Source organism: Aotus nancymaae, unplaced genomic scaffold (assembly GCF_030222135.1).
Source record: "Aotus nancymaae isolate 86718 unplaced genomic scaffold, 86718_ANA_hifiasm-v0.15.2.pri h1tg000076l, whole genome shotgun sequence".
NCBI lineage: Eukaryota > Metazoa > Chordata > Mammalia > Primates > Aotidae > Aotus > Aotus nancymaae.
In genome coordinates, this window is record NW_026988491.1 from 7,739,371 (window position 1) to 7,758,548 (window position 19,178).

General features: G+C 45.9%; 2 protein-coding genes across 3 annotated transcripts in view; one reads left to right on the forward strand and one right to left on the reverse strand.

Annotated features, from left to right (window-relative positions):
- TIMP3 (TIMP metallopeptidase inhibitor 3) overlaps nucleotides 1-13,961 on the forward strand; it is a 55,808-nt gene extending 41,847 nt beyond the window's left edge. Inside the window, exons 2-5 of the mRNA XM_012471416.3 lie at nucleotides 536-618; nucleotides 8,258-8,369; nucleotides 8,964-9,085; nucleotides 10,143-13,961. Coding sequence (XP_012326839.1) covers nucleotides 536-618; nucleotides 8,258-8,369; nucleotides 8,964-9,085; nucleotides 10,143-10,340 — 515 coding nt within the window. The 3' untranslated portion in view covers nucleotides 10,341-13,961. The remainder of the gene's footprint in view (nucleotides 1-535; nucleotides 619-8,257; nucleotides 8,370-8,963; nucleotides 9,086-10,142) is intronic.
- Nucleotides 1-19,178, reverse strand: part of SYN3 (synapsin III) — a 497,817-nt gene that overhangs the window by 305,404 nt on the left and 173,235 nt on the right. For both annotated transcript variants that reach the window (XM_021669371.2, XM_064367947.1), the window contains exon 6: nucleotides 15,849-15,938. In XM_021669371.2, coding sequence (XP_021525046.1) covers nucleotides 15,849-15,938 — 90 coding nt within the window. The remainder of the gene's footprint in view (nucleotides 1-15,848; nucleotides 15,939-19,178) is intronic.

Consider the following 19,178-nt stretch of genomic DNA (forward strand, 5'->3'; position numbering starts at 1 on the left):
ATTTGGGGTAATTAAGTTGAATGGTGGCTGCTGCTTTTTCCTCCAACCTTCCTCTCACCCCAGGGAATTCCCAGTCTTTTTTTTTTTTTTTGAGGCGGAGTCTCACTTTGTTGTCAGGCTGGAGTGCAGTAGCATGATCTCAACTCACTGCAACTTCCACCTCCCAGGTTAAAGTGATTCTCCTGCCTCAGCCTCCTGAGTAGCTAGGACTACAGGTGCATGCCACCACATTCAACTAATTTTTGTATTTTGAGTAGAGACGGGGTTTCACCATGTTGGCCAGGATGGCCTTGATCTCTTGACCTTGTGATCCACCTGCCTTGGCCTCCCAAAGTGCTGGGATTACAGGCCTGAGCCACCATGCCCGGCCAGGAATTCCCACTCTTATAAACACAATCATCTATTCCAGTTGGCTCCAAAGTAAGAGAGCAATTCCAGGCCCCATGGAGGCTAGCATGCCTGCCCTGAGATGCTGTTCCTGATGTGGCTCAGGCCTCCCTAACCTCCTATTGTCTCCCTCTTGCTGTCTCTGCAGTGATCCGGGCCAAGGTGGTGGGGAAGAAGTTGGTAAAGGAGGGGCCCTTCGGCACACTGGTCTACACCATCAAGCAGATGAAGGTAGGTAATGTCCGACTCCAGGAGAGTTTCTGGGTTTTTGCCAGAAGAGACCTGGCCAAGGGAGACAAAGTGGGTTGAAACTGGGGTGTGTGTCTAAGCATCAGCCAGACCCAGCTGTTCTGACTGCTGGAGAGGATGCTGCTAAGGCAGCATTAAGGGATGAATAGGGAGGGGCATGGGGCTGCCTCGTCCCAGAGCCCATGCAGGTGGAGTCACTCCAAGGCACTTGTTAGGAGGCTCAGCTCTGGAGCCAGATGGCAGATAGCCTTGTTAGCTGGTAAGCATGAGACCATGGCCAAGTCACTGCCCCTCTCTGGGCTTTAATCTTCCCAACTGTGAAATGAGGGGGTTGAACTAGATCATCTCTACAGACCTGAGCTCTGACTATCCTGGATTCAACAGTGCTTACAGGTCTCAAGCAGCCACTGAGATTACAGCTTAGGTTTACACTCCTCAAATCTTTACACGAAACCTGTGCTGATCACAGGAAGCTCATCCCAAGGTAGGAACTGCACTTTCTTCCCTATTTCCCCAGCTGATTGTCTTCTTGCATCCTAGCTAATTAGCAACATTTGCTAAGCATATTCTTATCATTAAACATATTACCTAGCATATGAACATCATGAAGCACAGTCAGGAGGTATGTCTTAAGAAAAAGAACACCAGCTTTGAAATCTAGAGAACCTGGCTCCTAGTTTCAGCTTCACTCCTAAATAGCCTGCTTACCTTGAACTTGTCCCTTTTCCTGGGCCACAGTTTTGCCATCTGTTAACAGTGTGGGATTGGGCTTGATGCCCCTCTCTAACTCAGGCATTCTGATCACCCTGAGATGCAGGCTGTGATACTTGTAAGGAGGAGCGGGTGGTATACAACGGAAGGGTGAACTGGTGATTGCCTTAACACAGAAGACTGGGGCTTCACCTTGAATAACTCAGCAACTGGTTCTTCACTCCATCTTTGTGAGCACCTCTCTACATGCAGAGCTCTGAGCCAGGAGCCAGGGAGGCCATGAGGGAGACAGTTTCCATCTTTAGGAACTAAAGTTCCTAAGGTGGGAGAGAAGAGGCATGTGTGTGTATGACTCATCAGAAGTTCAATGTGGGGTGTGCTGAGGTCCACAGGAACTGTCCAGCCCTTTAACTTAACTGCTCATATTTGCATTTCTAGCAATTAGGGTAGGACCTGGCATGCAAAAGGGACTTGGTGAATGTTTATCTGTCTAATAGGGACATGAGGGTGAAACTCCACAGGCCTGGAAACTCCCCAGAGGAGACAAGCCACAATGTCCAGGTAGAAGGGAGTCGGGGAATGATGCAGCCCATGGTGGTACCCAACCATCCCTGAGGCCAACCTCCAGGCTTCCTTATTCCCATGTCCAGAGGCCTGTGGCTACATGTACTAATTTTGTGGAACCTGTTGCTTTGGATTCAATTTTGCAAACACCCACAGCCTTCTGGTTATGTAATGTCCAGAGTCAGCCCTGGCCAGTTGCCCTTGGCTGCCTAAGCTTGGTCATGAGACCAGCTTATGTCTTCAGATGGCCCTGGGGAGAGAAGAATGGGTGGGGGTGGGGAACCAGGAAGAGCAACAACAACCCAAAAAACCCACTTTGCAACCTCTGGCAGCCAGCTCGGGAATGTCAAAGATTATTAGACCAAAGCAGAGGTTCAGAAAACACATGAACCTGCCTGGTCTGGAACAGTCTTCATTATGAGATACTTTGTGGTCAGCAGAGAGCTGAGCAAGAAATAGCTGGGAGGCAACAGTTCCTAAGCCCACCTAGTTTCCTTCCTACCATCAGGGCCTGGAGACCAGGGTGACCAGAAGCCCTTCCTGTGGGCAGAATGTCCCATTCCTCCTTGCTGGTGTCAGACCAGCCACTGGGGGTTGTTTAGAGACCAAACAACATTTGCTAGCCCATCACTTCAGAATACACACTCACACTCCCAGACTGGTGGGCTCAGCCTTTCCATTCACCATCCTTCACCTGAGCTCATGAATCATGGTGCTGGGAGTTAGATGTAAAATCCCTTGTCCTACTTCTGACAGATGCTCAAAGAAGAAATGACTTGCCCAGAGCCATGCATTTAATTAAGGGCAGATCTAATCCCCAAGCTGAGGTATCAGAATTCCTTCCCAATCCTGTGTTCTTTATATGGCTCCCAAATCTCCCTGCCATCTTACTTTAATCATCAGTCACCATCTCATGCCTTTTATTCACTCTGACCCCCCTACAGTCAGGTATTAGGATCCATAGAACTGGTCAGTGCCCTTCTATCCAGAAAGGCCACTGGAATCTGCTTGTCTCTAGGTACCAGCCTGCAAGTCAGAGAAGATACACACTAGAAGTAGAAGTAATAGTCTGTCCATCTATCCTCTCATGGCTCCCTCCTACCCTCTCTCTCTGCTTAGTACTGTGCTATGAGCTGGAGATACAAAGATAATACTGGTTATAATTATGATAAGACTCTGCATAAGTAACACTTACTGAGCATTTGCTATGTGCCAGACATTCTGCTAGGCCTTTGCATAGATCAGTCCTTATACTAACACTGTAAAATAGATAACACTTTGTCCTCTCCTTGACAGGTGAGGCAACTGAGACCTGGGAGGTCATATAACAGTTAAGATCATATGGCTAGAAAGTGGCAAACCCTAGCAAAACTATAGGGTCTTTGCCTATAAGGAGATAACACAGTATGGAGCAGCAGGCTGATTTCATCATTCCTACCCACTTTGGGGTAGATAAATGCCCACTCCATTTGTATTTAGTTCCCCACGGAGCAAAAAGAGGTCAGCTTGGGTTTGTTGGTTTATCATCCAGCAGTGTAGGGCTGGACTTGTAACATCCTGCAAAGGGTGTATCAGAAAAATCTTTGTAGGAGGGAAGGGGGAGAGGTCACAGAGGCAAGCCTGCATGAGTTTTGGCACTGGTCCCTGGGAGTCTTTGTTCTAGTGGATTAGAGAGTCTACCCTAGAGAGTCAGACAGGGTGAGCAAGGGCTCCCTTAGAGCAGGACTAAAGGAACTTGGAGAACCTGAGACTCTGAGCTGTCCTGTCTGACCTCTGTCTTCTCTCAGTGATGAAAGGCAGGCAGACCATCTCCATCTGCTAACACTGAAGCCTCTGACCCAACTCTCAGGAACAATTTCAGTATGCAGAGACCTGTGATGTATGTGTGGGAGGGAGCAAGTGTGTCAGAATGTTGAGAGCTTATTGCAAACCCAAACTTGGAGATTAGCTGGGGCTGAGGCCCTGGGCTGTGGGGTGAAGGTGAAAGTTTCCAGAACTGGCCACTCTAAGCTGTGGGGAACTTATCTCCTCATCAGGATCATGAGAAACTGGTCCACTTTGCCAGGAGTTATTGTTTGCGTAGTGGAGACATGCTCTCTGGCTGACTGCAGGGGACAGAATGTGGGGGACATTATGTCCCAGCTGGTCCTGGTAGGGTCCCATGGGGAAACCTGCTGCTGATGTGCTTTGTGTGTCCTGACTGTAGGCAGAGCAGACCTCCGGGGACTTCCTTCCTTTAGTGGTTTGTCTAATCAAATGAGCAATAGCAGGGTCTCGCCTTTGAAGCTCCATCTGGAAGCATCTTTGACTCCCAGCCCACAGGGAACCATTCTTCTTGCAATGCCTGTGGTGCTTCCTGGTGTAGGACTCTCATCTAGCCCTTTGCAGAGACTGGCTCAGTTTCCACATTATCTGCCTGTCCTGCTAGAAAACCTGCTCTATAGGAGAAAGATCATGCCCCTGGTATCTCGGTCGGTCTGTAAATAAGAAGTTGTGGGTTTAAATGAGTCCATGATGTAAACCAGCATCCACAACAATGTTGATCTTCAGTAGGCATGCAAGACATAGTTGGCATCATTGTGGCAACTCGTGCTGTCAATGTAAAGACCAGACATTTTACAAGAAATATGCAAATGTCCCCAGTCTCAGAAACTTCGTTTTTACTTTATTTGTCCCTTAACTCCAAGAGAAGCTAACTTCTTGGAACTTCGTGTGGATGCTACCAAGAAGAGGGGCCCAGAGGCATGTAGAAGCCAGCTGACAAAGACCAACCCACTTATGTCTGAAGTTCTAAACCAGCTTTAACTACTCGTTAAGAGACGAGGAAGGGACTTAGGAGGAAGGGGATCAAACTCTTTCCTCCTCTCCTTACGAATTTCACTGTAACTGGTTCTAAGCTAACTTTCATTGAATGTTGTATGCTATTCTAAATCATTTGCTTCTCTCAAACACCCTATGGAGTAAGCGTTTTGACCCATTTTACAGATGAAAAAACTGATGCCCAAAGAGGTTAAGCAACTTTCCAAGTGGCTAATAGGTGGCAGAAAAGATTCAAGATTCAGACTCTGGCTGTCAGTCTCCAAAACCTGAATTTACCATTCATCTCCATGGCATTGGTTTGGATTAGATGATCTCTAACATCTTTTCCAGCTCTGAGATTCTAGGATTCTCTGATGTCAAGACATTCTAAACCTATTATAACTCTCCTAAATTTGTCAAACCAATTCTAGATCTCTACGATTACAGACATGATACTTTTAGAATCAGTATTTAAATCAAGGTAGGATTATTATTTAGGAAACACAACTAAGTGAGTAGAATCTACCTTTGCCATGTTGTTCTTTTCAGAATTGACCCTAAAATACAGCACTATGTTTGTCAGAGCCAGTTATTTGTAATGTATCAAAATTTTGACTCTAGGGAAATGCTAGGAGTTAAAATGCACGTTCCTTCAAACTTCAAAGTAGCTGCAGTGCCAAGCTGATTTTGAGGAGTTGAGTTCTTACTGAGCAGTTCAAGTGATTGGGACTGTAACCAGGGGCTTCATTTTCACCCACAAAGCAGCAGGGCAGTCAAGGGGAAAGACTGATGCAGAGAAACAAAGTTCCAGTGGGCTGGGTCCAAAAGACCTAGAGCGAGTGCTTAGTTGAAACATCTGCCAAAACCTCAAGGAACACCCACACAAAAATAAGTTGCTCAGCACAGAAATCAGAGTAGGGGATGTTCTTCGAAGGCCATACTCCATGGCAGGCATACAGCAGCATGCTTAAACATGGTTCCTGTTAAGGCTAGAGAGGCACCATTCACCTCCAGGAAGTCATCATCGTGACTTTACCCACCCCAAGCCTCCACGGCATAATTGAATGCTGAATGTGGACAGCCCTTCTTCTAGCACTTGGCTGCATTTCCTTGCTCAGTTGGAAGCCTTGGGGGAGAAGAGGGGTTCAGAAAGAAGACCATCTGAGTCCATCAGAACAATGTGTGCTTTTAACAAGGCAGGGGTGCCCAAACTCAGTAGGTCCAACAGACCAAGTTAAGATGTTAAGGTCTTATGAATCACCTACCCCTGCCAACCACTCACCACTTAAAAGATGAGAAAACACTAGCTCACAGGCCAAATGAGAGACATTTAGATGAGGCACCAATGAAGTGATGTCTGGCTTTGTATTAATTACAAGTAAATTAATAACACATGCCAGGAACCAAAGTAGAGACATTTTCCTATTATAAACCCTCGAGACAAGCCCAGAGACCACCAGTGGTCCAGGGCCTGTGTACTCTGAGAACTGAGGGGATAACAAGACTGTGCAACACCTTGGTACCCCACCCACCCTTATCAGATCCCACAGTTCACAGCATCACCTTGGCACACTGGACCTGTGTAATACTCGTGGACTTGACTTGGAATCACAAAGCGAACTCAGCTTCTGTTGCATTCATCCCAGTTGACTCTGAGCACACATCAATGAAGGAAGAATAGTGGCCATAAATGGAAATAGCTTTTGCCTGCTTCTGGAACCTTCCTAGGCTTCTGAGGGTGTCTTGGAAGCCAGTCTAAGATAATGGGTAAGAGCATGGACTCTGAAAGCAGGTTCCCCTACCTAGAATCCTAGCTCTGCCATTTCCTGACTGTATGGCCTTAACAAGTTACTTAGCCTGCCTGTGACTCAGGCTCCTCATCCATAAAGTGGGCATAATAGTTCCTACCTCATAGGGTTATCATGGGGATTTGTGGGCTAATATTAAAGGAGGTTTCTCAACCTCAGTACTATTGACATTTGGGGCCAGATAATTCTTTGTTCTGGGGGCTGCCCTGAGTAGTGTGGGATGTTTAGCAACCTCCTGCCCTCTACTAACTGTTGTGACAACCAACAACGTCTCCAGACATTGCCAAATGTTCCAAATATTTCCTAGGGGGCAAAATTGCCTCTAGCTGGGAACCACAGTACTAGATCATGTCATAGATACAAATAGCCAAATATCAGCAATTTCACATAGTTCAGTCTAATAATTATAAGTGTTTAACAGTTAAAAATCTGTGAATTTTGTAGATAGTTATGTGCTTCATCTGGGATAAAGGAACCCAATGCTTTCGTCGGATGCTCAGAAGAATAAAAAACATGGAGAATTCTAGCCTGAGTTCAACGTTCACCAGTCAAATAGGATTTCCATAAAGTGGGGTTCATAATACATCCCTCACAGGGCTCTTGTAAGGATACCGCAAGGGGAATGTGAGTGAGAATGTTTTGGTATGCTGGAAAGTGTCACAGAGATATCATGAGAACGCTGGCTGCCTTCATGGGACTTAGGTCCTGAGGCTAACAAAGAAAAAGGACCCTCATCACAGCTACATCTCTGGATTTCTGAAAAGGTGCTGGGATGTGAGAATTGTGTAGCTGAAGAAGTGTTGTGGGGCAGCTGGAATGGGGGGTGTAGCTGGCTGCACAGGAAAGTTTCTCTGCGAAGGCACTAACCTGGCTAGACAAGAGGATTGGTGGCTTCATCTGGGGTCAAGGGGGCCTTGGGGTGGGTAGATGAATGACCAGCCACTTGACAGCTGAATAGGGGAGCAAGCTTCCCTCAGACCCAATGTCAACAAGCCTTCTGGGTGCTGAGCCTCCTCTCATGCGTTCCTTTTATTTTATTGATACATAATAAATGTACATATTTTGGGAGTACATGTGGTATTCTGATATATTTAAAAATGTATAGTAATCAAATAGGGATATTCATAACCTTAAACATTTATCTTTATGCTGGGAACATCTGAATGATCCTCTACCAGCTATTTTGAGATATATAATAAGTTATTGTTTACTGTGGTCATTCCACTGATTTGTTGAACATTGGGTCTTACTTATTCTGCCTACTTGTATTTTTGTACCCATTAATTGGGTCTCTTTCCCCCACTTCCTGCTACCTTTGCTGCCTTTGGTAACCACCAATCCACTGTCTATCTTCATGAGATTTACTTTCTTAGCTCACACATATGAGTGAGAACATGGTATATTTGTCTTTCTGTGCCTGGCTTATTTCATTTAGCAAAATGATCTCCAGTTCCAGTGGTGTTGCCACAAATGACAAGATTTCATTCTTTTCTATGGATGAATAATATTCCATAGGGTACAGATGCCAGATTTTGTTTATCCATTCATTTGTTAATGGGCACTTAGGTTGATTTAATATCTTGGCTATTGTGAAATTGCTGCGGTAAACATGGGAGTACAGACACCTCTTCCATATTCAGATTTCCCTTCCTTTGGATATATACCCAGCAGTGGGATTGTGGATCATATGGGTGTCCAAATTGGAAAGGAAGAAGTCATGATGTTCCTTTTGCCCACAGATGTACCGAGGCTTCACCAAGATGCCCCACGTGCAGTACATCCACACAGAGGCTTCTGAGAGTCTCTGTGGCCTTAAGCTGGAGGTCAACAAGTACCAGTACCTGCTGACAGGTAATGGCCAACTCTAGCTTCTAGGCCAGGGTTTGGCCAAGATCCACTGTTTCTTGACTTCAGAAGAACACAGGAGTAGTTGACTCATCATATGTCTAAAAAATTGTAAGGAGTCTCTAATGTTGAATCCATCCTACTTACCCAATGCTAAGAGCTTGAGGCTCCTATACCTAGGCTGGACTTTGGAATTAGCTCCACAACTCACCTTGTGGAGGAATCTACTAATTTGTAGTTTCTCAACTTTACTGTAAATAAAAAGGGATTGTCTGTTCCTCTCCACCTCACAGTCAACCTGATAGGCCTGTCTTTGAAAGGTATTCATCTTTAGGCAGTGAATGTAGTAAAGGAGAAAACAAAAACAATAAATCATTATAAAGGGAGTAAAGAGTTGGTCTCTAGTCCTAGCTCCAGTATTTAATGGGCTTGGGACCTTTGGCAAATCACTTTACCGGGGAGGGCAAAATAAAATCATGGGTCTGAGAAGTACCCAGTCACAGTGCCTGGGCTAAGTGGGAACATAGTAGGCGTGAATTCTTTCCTGGTTAGACTCTGGACAAAACAACCCTCTCCTTGTTTTCTTCTTCCCTCCTGTAGGTCGCGTCTATGATGGCAAGATGTATACAGGGCTGTGCAACTTTGTGGAGAGGTGGGACCAGCTCACCCTCTCCCAGCGCAAGGGGCTGAACTATCGGTACCATCTGGGTTGTAACTGCAAGGTAAGCCCTGGAGTCACTGGGGGAAGAGGGGAGGTGCTGACTTGCAGCCCCAGAAACATCAGCTCCCAATGCACTGGGCGCCGGGCCCTCGGGCTGGGAAGGCTGTGCTTGTGTTAAGCCAGGGCAGAGGGGTAGGTCTGAGCAGACATGGTAGGAATGTTGCTCCCAGGTGGGGCAGTGAGGAAGGCGGGGAGGGAAGAATGCCTTTCTGCTGTAATCGGCTGCCTCCATGATGACTACTTGGAAGCTGTTGGATAAAGAGGGCACTTGAGTCCCTTGCCCCACCTGGCAGTTCAAGGCTATAGGTATAGGATCCTGACACTGGCGGGTTCTGTCAAGTGGTTTCAAGAGGGCTCACCCTGGTAGCTGACTCATTGGTAACCCCACCCCAGGTGGGCTAACAGGCCCAGGACTGCAGATATCAGATGCTACAGAAGGTCTCTCTTCAACCAGGCCCACCCCCATGGCTCAAGTATAGGGGGCCAAGGCACAGCCTTCCTGCTGTGGGAGGGAGTTGGGCCATTCTCTCACTTAATCTTCAAAACAACCCTGTGTGGTTTTAATTACTATGATCTCCATTTTGTAAATGCGAGCTCAGAGAGCTTAGGTAACTAGCCCTAGGTCACACAGCTCACTGAATCTGGTTTCCAACCTAGGGCAGCTAGAAAGTCTATGCTCTAACCTTTCTAATTCCTCAATTCCCTTAAACAACTGAGGTCTCCCATCTATTTGAGATGAAAAAGCCCTCTCAATGGTCTAATCCTGCTACTTACTGGCTGTGTGACCTGGAGCAAGTTAGTTAATTTCTTTATCTGTAAAAAGGGAGATAAAACTGTTATGAAAATTAAAGAGAATAATATAAAAGCACTTAGCAGAATGTCTGTTAGATAGTAGGTACTTAACAAATATTTGCTAGTGCTATTTATATTATTATCACTGAGGGACTGATGTGGCTAGCTTCCCCTGCAGTGGTCCCAGGGTCTGAATCCAGGCTCAGCAGCCTCAGGCCTGGGCATATCATGGAGTCTATCAACCGCTGGCTGTTATCTAATTGCAGATCAAGTCCTGCTACTACCTGCCTTGCTTTGTGACTTCCAAGAACGAGTGTCTCTGGACCGACATGCTCTCCAATTTCGGCTACCCTGGCTACCAGTCCAAACACTATGCCTGCATCCGGCAGAAGGGAGGCTACTGCAGCTGGTACCGAGGATGGGCCCCCCCGGACAAAAGCATCATCAATGCCACAGACCCCTGAACGCCAGACCCTGCCCCACCTCACTTCCCTCCCTTCCCGCTGAGCTTCCCTCGGACACTAACTCTTCCCAGATGATGACAATGAAATTAGTGCCTGTTTTCTCGCAAATTTAGCACTTGGAACACTTAAAGAAAGGTCTATGCTGTCATATGGGGTTTAGTGAGAACTATCCTCCTGACCCCACCCTGCCCCTTCTTTTTGGTTTTGACATCACTCATTTCCACCTGGGAATTTCTGGTGCCATGCCAGAAAGAATGAGGAACCTGTATTTTCCTCTTCTTCGTGATAATATAATCTCTATTTTTTTAGGAAAACAGAAATTGAAAAACTATTCCATTTGGGCATTGTAATTCCCACCCCTTTTTCTTCTTCCCCACCTCAACATCTCCTAGACCCTCCTCTCTTTGCCCTTCTCTTCCAATAAATTAAGGACACAGACAAGGAACTTGCTGAAAGGCCAACCATTTCAGGATCAGTCAAAGGCAGCGAGCAGATAGACTTAAGGTGTGTGAAAGATCTTATACACCAGGAGCTGCCACTGCATGTCCCAACCAGACTGTTTCTGTCTGTGTCTGCATGTGAGAGTGAGGGAGGGAAGGAAGAAACTACAAGAGAGTCGGAGATGATGCAGCACACACACAATTCCCCAGTCCAGTGATGCTTGGGTTGACCAGATGTTCCTGGGTCTGGAGCAAGCACCCAGGCCAGAATAACAGAGTTTTCTTAGTTGGTGAAGACTTAAACATCTGCCTGAGGTCAGGAGGCAATCTGCCTGCCTTGTACAAAAGCTCAGGTGAAAGACTGAGATGAATGTCTTTCCTCTCCCCGCCTCCCACCAGATTTCCTCCTGGAAAACTCTTTGGTAGATTTGGCCGGGAGCTTGCCTTTATGTAAATTGGAGACCTACACACACCATACACTATCCACAGATATAGCCAAGTAGACTTGGGTAGAGGATATTATTTCCAGAATAATGTTTAGCTCACCTAGGGGGATATGTTTGTATACATATTTGCATATACCCACATGGGGACATAAGCTAATTTTTTTTACAGGACACAGAATTCTGTTCAATGCTGTTAAATATGCCAATAGTTTAATCTCTTCTATTTTGTTGTTATTGCTTGTTTGAAGAAAATCATGACATTCCAAGTTGACATTTTTTTTTCATTTTAATTAAAATTTGAAATTCTGAACACCCTCAGCACCCTCTCTTCCCTATCACAGGTCATTTGACCTCTGTCCGTCTCCTTTTCCCTGCTTCATATTTGGGGGCTTTCCTTTAACTGCCTTCCTGGCTTGGCTCAGATGGCAGATGAGAGTGTAGTCAATGGCCTGGGCACAGGAGGGAGAGCTGCAGAGTGTCCTGCCTTGACTGGAGGGACTCCTCTTCTGGGCGTGGAGACAGGTTGGTCCCCTTTCCCTAGCTCACTGGTGGGTGAATGCCACCTCCTGAGATCCTCACCTCTTGGAATTAAAATTGTTGGTCACTGGGGAAGCCTGAGTCTGCAATCAGTTTTAGGGTTTCTGTTGTGTTGCTTTGAAGTAAAACTATAATATAAGTTCTCCTATTAAATAAAATTATTTTAAGTTTTAGTGTCAAAAATGAGATGCCGAGAGTAGGTGATAATGTATATTTTACAGAATGGGGGGTGGTAGGATGGTGACATTGAACATGATTGCTCTCTCTTTTTTCAGCTTATGGGTATTTATCTTCTATTAGTATTTGTACCTTCAGTTCATTCCACTTTAGGAAACAGAGCTGCCAATTGAAACAGGAGAAGAAAAAAAAAAGCAGCAGACAACACATTATAGTGTCTTGCACACACACAAATTCCCAGGCAAGGTGCTTGGCAGAACCCCAGATCGGGAAGACAGTACAGGCATTGGGTTTCCTTGGGATCGATTTCATTACCTTGTACCTTTCCCTTTGTGGTCATGCCATTTGGCAGAGGGGGAATGGGAGGCTTGGCCCTCTCTGTGAGGCAGCGTGAGCAGACGAAGCTGAGGCCAGCAGGTCAGTGGTTTTTAAGGGATGAGCCCAGACTTGGTGTTTTGGGATTGTCCTTATTTTAACCACAAAGTCTTGCATGGTGGGGCATGACTGACCAACCTACGCAAGCTCCCTCCCACAAGAGGACATCAATGTCTTCTCTGTGAGGCATCTGGCCATTCTCACTCCCTGGTGTGGTCAGGCCCTCTCACCCAAGGAGGGACCTGGGTGAAGGCTGAGCGTGAGGCACCTGAAGTTTCCCTGCAGAGTCGATACATTAGCAGAACCACAGCCCCATCTGTTAGGCCTTGGTGAGAAGGCCCTGGACAAAGAAGGGTCTTTCACAAAGCAATGTCAGAGGGCGGTTTTGAGCTTTCTATAAGCTATAGCTTTGTTTATTTCACCCGTTCACTTACTGTATAATTTAAAGTCATTTATGTAGCTGAGACACTTCTGTATTTCAATCATATCGTGAACATTTTATTTTGCTAAATCTTGTGTCATGTGTAGGCTGTAATATGTGTACATTGTGTTTAAGAGAAAAAAAATGAAACCCACATGCCGCCATTTTCCTGAATCAAATTCTACAGTGGAATGGAGTAAAGTAAAATACTTCTAGGCAAGCAGCTAGACTGGTGAATTGGGAGAACTAGAAGGAACTGAGACTCCTCCAGCCTCCTCCCTATTGGAATCCCAATGGTTCCTGGAGTAGGAAAAAAAGTTTAAAGCACCTGGCCCTGGGGAGACTACAATTTACTTCACCCCAAGTCCTGTTATCCTTCCAGTTGGGAGGCCATGATTTTCCTAAGAATCCAGGGCCATGGGAGATACAATTCCAAGTTCTCATTGCCTCCTTTGGGCATCTCTTCTGCCTTCCAATCAAGGAAGCTCCATGCCCAGGCTCTCACCTCTCAGGCCAGTGCTCTGCTCTGTCCAGGGCAGGTAATACTTGGAGACTCCTGTCTTTACCCTCCCCTAGTTCCAGACCTGCCTCATAATGGCAACATGATTCTTGAACAATTAAAGAAACAAATGACTTTTTGGAATAGCCCTGTCTAGGGGACACTGTGTCCCCCAGGAGACACTACCCTGCCATGCTCTGACCTGTATCTTGCACATGCTGACTGACAATCTGGACTACACCAAGATGGCACCCAAGTGTCTGGCTTCTGGCTACCTAAGGTAAACATGTCGCTAGAGTATTTTTATCAGAGAGAAACATTCTAAAAATCTGATGGCAAACGCAAAACAAAATGGGAGAGAGTAGGGGAGGTAGATGTGATAACAACTTCCAAACTGGTTCTTTGGAGGTGAGAGGAAGGGAAGAACTTTGAGAATAGTTTATGTTTTGGGGGTAGGGGCTTCTTAGATTCTCCCACTTACCTTTCCCTTTAGCCAGTCTGCTGTCCTGAAACCCAGAAGTGATGGAGAGAAACCAACTAGAGAAAACCCTGTCTAGAAGGAATGTATTTGTTGCTAAATTTTGTAGCACTGTTTACAGTTTTCCTCCATGTTATTTATGAATTTTATATTCCGTAAATGTATATTGTCTTGTAATATTGCATAATGTTCACTTTTTATAGTGTGTCCTTTATTCTAAACAGTAAAGTGGTTTTATTTCTATCACACATCTGCTGTCTTTTGCCTTGCTGTCTTTTGACCGCCACTGGGAGTTACGTACACAATAGCAGGCCTTGGAAGTCTGTCCCCAACTCCAGGCCTGGACCCGTCCCTCCTGCCATGCACTTCTGCAGCCTGACCCCACCCTGCTCTAGTCCTTTTCCCTTGCAGAAGGAATCTCAGGAGAGGTGCTCTGCCTTGACTTTGCTCCCTGATTCTATTGCTAGAGTCCTCCCTAGTTCTGCTGAATCTGGATCTATTAATATGTCTGTACCTAATCACCTACTGGTGGTACAAGTATCCCCAGATTGGAGTCCTCACTCAGCCCTCCTTGTTTTCTTCCTAAGAATCCCAACCTGGTGGAGGTGGGGAGGGGCAGCCTGCAAACAGCAGTCCTTGCTGTCAATTGCCTGCTTGAAATTCCAAGTATGGCTTGGCCTAGTTGGGAACACCAGGAACTCATGAGGTCTCACGACAGCTGGTGACCTTTTCCCAGTGCTTATAACAACCTCCTTTCAGAGTTTACAGCAGGGCCTGTCCCTGTCAATGGGCTGGACTGGCTGCAGACCCCTCACCCGACTTTCATCCCACCATTGACAATGTTCCAGGTTGTAGCTTTCACCCTTCTTTTAAAGCTACTCCTATCATATGCCAGGTGCAGCACTTTATACACAGGATCCCATGAAATCTCAACTACTCAATGAGGTTGCTCCACCATTATCCATGGTTTTTACCTGAAGAAGTTGGGGCTTACAGAGATAAAGTCATTTTCCTGAGACCTAGTGTGTAGACAGAACGGGGATTCAAACTTAGGCTGGTTTGATAACGAACTCTGAATATTCTCCATTGTAAGCATGCATATAGTGGGGAAAATTCAGCATTTGGGGATATGTTGGGTTTCACATGTGCCCTTCTTATCTCAACCAGCACATTCTGCATTCTGTGACTCTTGCTCAGTCAGATGCAGGGGAAAGATCATCAACAGAAAATTCTGCTTGGTTAGACTGCTTCCTCCTGGAACCTGCAGTCCTACCCATCAGTGTCTCCAAACAGGGCTGTCTAGTCCAGCAGCCTGAGCTTGGATTCTACAAACAGCCACAGTAAGTCCCCAGCTGGGACTATGGGATACCCTATTAATTATTCTGTTCCCAAAGACTCATTCCCTGCAAGGCCAAGTGCAGGGTCACAGCCTTGCATTCCTTTGACCAGTTTAAGAAGACCACAAACTATGCAAGCAGACATGTTGCAGGCTGTTTCCTGCTGCTCAGAGTTCCCCTCACCCCCAACTTCTTCTGACTTAAGGTGGAGAATCCTTCACCTCATTCAAAAAGACATTCACCTCTTCCATCTAGGTATCCTCCAAATGGGAAGCTGTACCACATACTCTGAGCTAAGCCCTAACCACTTCCCAGAGGAGATCTCAGGTGCATTCAGAAATTAGAAAGTGAAGAGGACATGTAAGGAAACTGCCCTTCAACAATCAATGCAAATCAAATATTAATATTACTGCTTTTTATTAAAATATGAGTTGAAATCAGGTTCCACAAAAGGCTCAAGTAAAACAACATCCAACCTTGAAAACATCTTTTACCTTTATAATCAGCCTCTGGCTCCAACATTCCAGCAAAAGTTGTCCCCTGATTTGCTGAAAATCTCCAATGTCCAAGGAATGTGGTCCACCTTTGTCATGTGCCCTACTGCCTGAATCTCACCTGCAGAGATGACTTTCCTTAGGAAAGCCAGATATTCCCACAGGACACTGTGGCTCTGCCTTAGAGTCTGCGTGGTCAGTGTACAACCCCTAGAGTCCACCTCCTCTGTCCAAAGGGACTGAGGACAAGACATCTGTTATTCATTCCACATCATGAAAAGAAACAGTAAAAAAGGGCACTCACCATTGGCTTATGGTTGGGGAAAAATGTTTGCTCCACAAGCGGGAACTTCTCAGGACCCAGGGAATGGAAGATCTTAATGAGTTGAGAGAACTAGGATAGAAGAGGAGAGAACATTGATCAACCGTTGTTACACAGGATGGCAAAACCTCCCACTTGATCTGCGGCCTCAAGTATCTGACTGTTCTAAGCTGAGCTTCAGTAGGTGCTCCCTGCCTATGGGATAAGGACTAGTTTCCTTGGCTGGACATTCATCCTTTCCATCATCTGTATGTATCAACCCCTCCATTTCTGCCCAAGTCCTAGTAAGTAGGCAGAACACTGGGTTCAGCTCAACCATATTTAATGAGCACTTACTACAGCCTCAGCATTTCATACAAGGTCCTTCTCCACGGTACAATCTGCTGATGTTCATGCCCTACTCCCTGACTGCAATGCCTTCTTTCTAGAGAGGCAGCACTGCATGGTAATTGATGATGTAGATTTGGACCCAGCCTCCCTGGGTTCAAATTCTCGGTTTGCCACTTATTAGCTGTGTGACCTGGGAAATAAATTCAGGTTTCTGAGCTTTGGTTTCTTCACTTGTAAAGTGGAGATAATGAGAGATCCAACCACATAGGATTGTTGTAAGGAAGCAGCGTGTCAAAGGCAGTGTTTTGTCCACAGCAGTGCTAAAATACTAGGTGTGATTGTTAGTATTTTCTCTGCTGTTGCAACCACTCTCATTTCCAATAGCTCAAGCCCACTTGAGCTTCCCACTCCTGCTTCAACATTTGCTTGTTTTGCCAGGTATTAGCTATTGTCTCCAGAGCTCAAAGGTGAGCTCCATCACTACGATTTATTATTGAGGCAACAAGCTGAAAATGGAGGGTAGGCCAGAGGGAAGACAGCTGCAGGTACATGACAGTGATACTAATGTCTTGCTGGAGGGAAGCATGGGTGGTGATGGGACCTGGAAGGGGGATGAGATAGGGGATCAGGATGAGGATGATCCCCTAGAACAGATGACATAAGAGAAGGAGAATGGGCACTCCAGGTGTGCATTGAGACTAGTGTGTGCTGGAGACCCTCTGCTGCTGCCATGCTGTGGCATCAGGTGTAGGTGATGATGAGAGATGAGGTCGAAGGGTGATCCATCACAGACCACCAGCCTTAAAGACCTGACCAAAAAGCTTAGAATTCACCCAGAAGGTGAAGGAGAGTTTCTGGTGGATATAAGCAGAGAAGAGTGAATCAGATTCTGAACAAGATAAAGAAATCTACTGGAATCTGTGGTCCCATGCGGATGGCCAGTGGTTAAAGGAGGGGCCAACCTGACTTGGGGGTCACTCAATACTAACAGTCTGGACGCTGAGAACAGAGTAACTTAGGAACTTTCTGCATCAGCCCAGGATTGGTTGGCAAACCCTTGGGGTGTAGCCTTCAGATGCAGCACAACATGGAGTCAATTTGGAGGGTTTAGGAGAACTCAGAACTACGGAAAATGATGTATGTGTGTGTGTGTGGGGGGGGTCCCTCATTTTGCAGATAAGGAAACTGGAGTCCAGGAGGGAGAGTAATTCCACAGGTAAGCACATGACTTTTGAAGAGGCCTAGCTCTACCACTTACTACTAGCTATGTGAGCCTCAGTTTCCTCATCTGTAAGATGGAGCTATTAGCAACTCCCACTCATAAGGGTGCTGAGGATTAAACACAGTATGCATGTTAAGGGCTCAGGATAGCGCATGGTTAGTGCTGACAAATTGTGGTTGCTACTCTTGTGATGACTGTGGAAGAAGGTGGAGAAAGGCTAACTATCTAGGATCCTTTCCTAACAGTGGCACTTGAAAATCTTGGATGCCATTGGCCAAAAAGCTCAGTTAGGGCAGAATGAGGAGAACAGGGCCATGACAATAGTGGTAAAGTCTATCCATACTTATTAAATTAATGCATGTAGCCATTCAGTAAATACTGAGTGTCCCAACTCTTCATGGGACTTGTTCCAGGTACCTAAGGCAGTGATCATTTTTATCATCTGTTGAGTGTGTACTTTGTGCCAGCCACGTTTTAAGCACTTTATATCTATTAAATCATAATCCTACCAGGAAGGCCCTATTATTATCACCTCTTTCCAAATAAGGAAGCTGAGTTCAGAGAGGTTAAGGGGGTTGCTTACAGCAGCACAGCTCGTAAGTGGAGAAGCCTGGACCTAGGAGTCTGGCTCCAGAGCTCACACTCTCAACTACTACCCTATACCACCAGGTGGTCACACAGACAGATAGCAAAACACCACAGACCAGACAACTATGAGCTTCACAGAGCACATTCTACATACCCCCAACCTCCACACTACCTATCCTCTTTCCATCCTTTGTCTTCCTCCTTGCCACTGATCGTAGCACATATTGTATATTTGGCATATGTATGAAAGCATTACACATGCCCCTGCTCACTAGAACGTAAGATCCACAGGGCAGGAGTTTTGGTCTAACTTGCTCACTGCTACGTTCCTAGGACTTAGGACAGTACCTGGAACAGAGTAAGTACCCAAGAAGTATTTGTTGCATGAATGAATAACTTCTAATCAGGGGGACAGATAATGCACAAATGAATGGATGAATTTATCATTCTAGGTGGAGATAAGTAGGAAAAAAAATAAAGCAGGGTAAGGGATTTGAGAGTACTAAAGCGAGTGGAGGAGTGGTATTTTTAGAACTAACTAATTAACTAACTTCCTTCCTTCCTTCCTCCCTCTCTCTTTCTCTCCTTCCTTCCCTTCCTTCCTTCTTTCCTTCCTTCCTCCCTCTTTCTCTCCTTCCTTCCCTTTCTTCCTTCTTTCCTTCCTTCCTCCCTCCTTCCTTCTCTCTCTTTCCTTCCTTTCTTTCTTTCTTTTCTTCCTTTCTTTCTTTTTCTTTCTCTCTCCCTTCCTTCTTTCCCTCCCTCCTTCCCTCCCTTCCTTTCTTTCCTTCTTTCCTTCTCTCTCTTTCTCTCTTTCTTTCTTCTTCGCTCCTCTTGCCCAAGCTGGAGTTCAATATTCAATGCCACAATCTCGGCTCACTGCAACCTTCACCTCCCAGGCTCAAGAGATTCTCCTGCCTCAGCCTCCTGAGGAGATGGGACTACAGGTGCGTCTCACCACACCCAGGTAACTTTTAGTAATTTTAGTAGAAAAGGGGTTTCACCATGTTAGCCAAGCTGGTCTCAAACTCCTAACTTCAGGTGATCCACCCACCTCAGCCCCCCAAAGTGCTGGGATTACAGGTGTCAACCACTGCGCCCAGCCAAGAAGTCTTTCTTTTAGGTAACATTTGGATGGAAACTCAAATAAATCAAATGAATGACTGAAACTAATG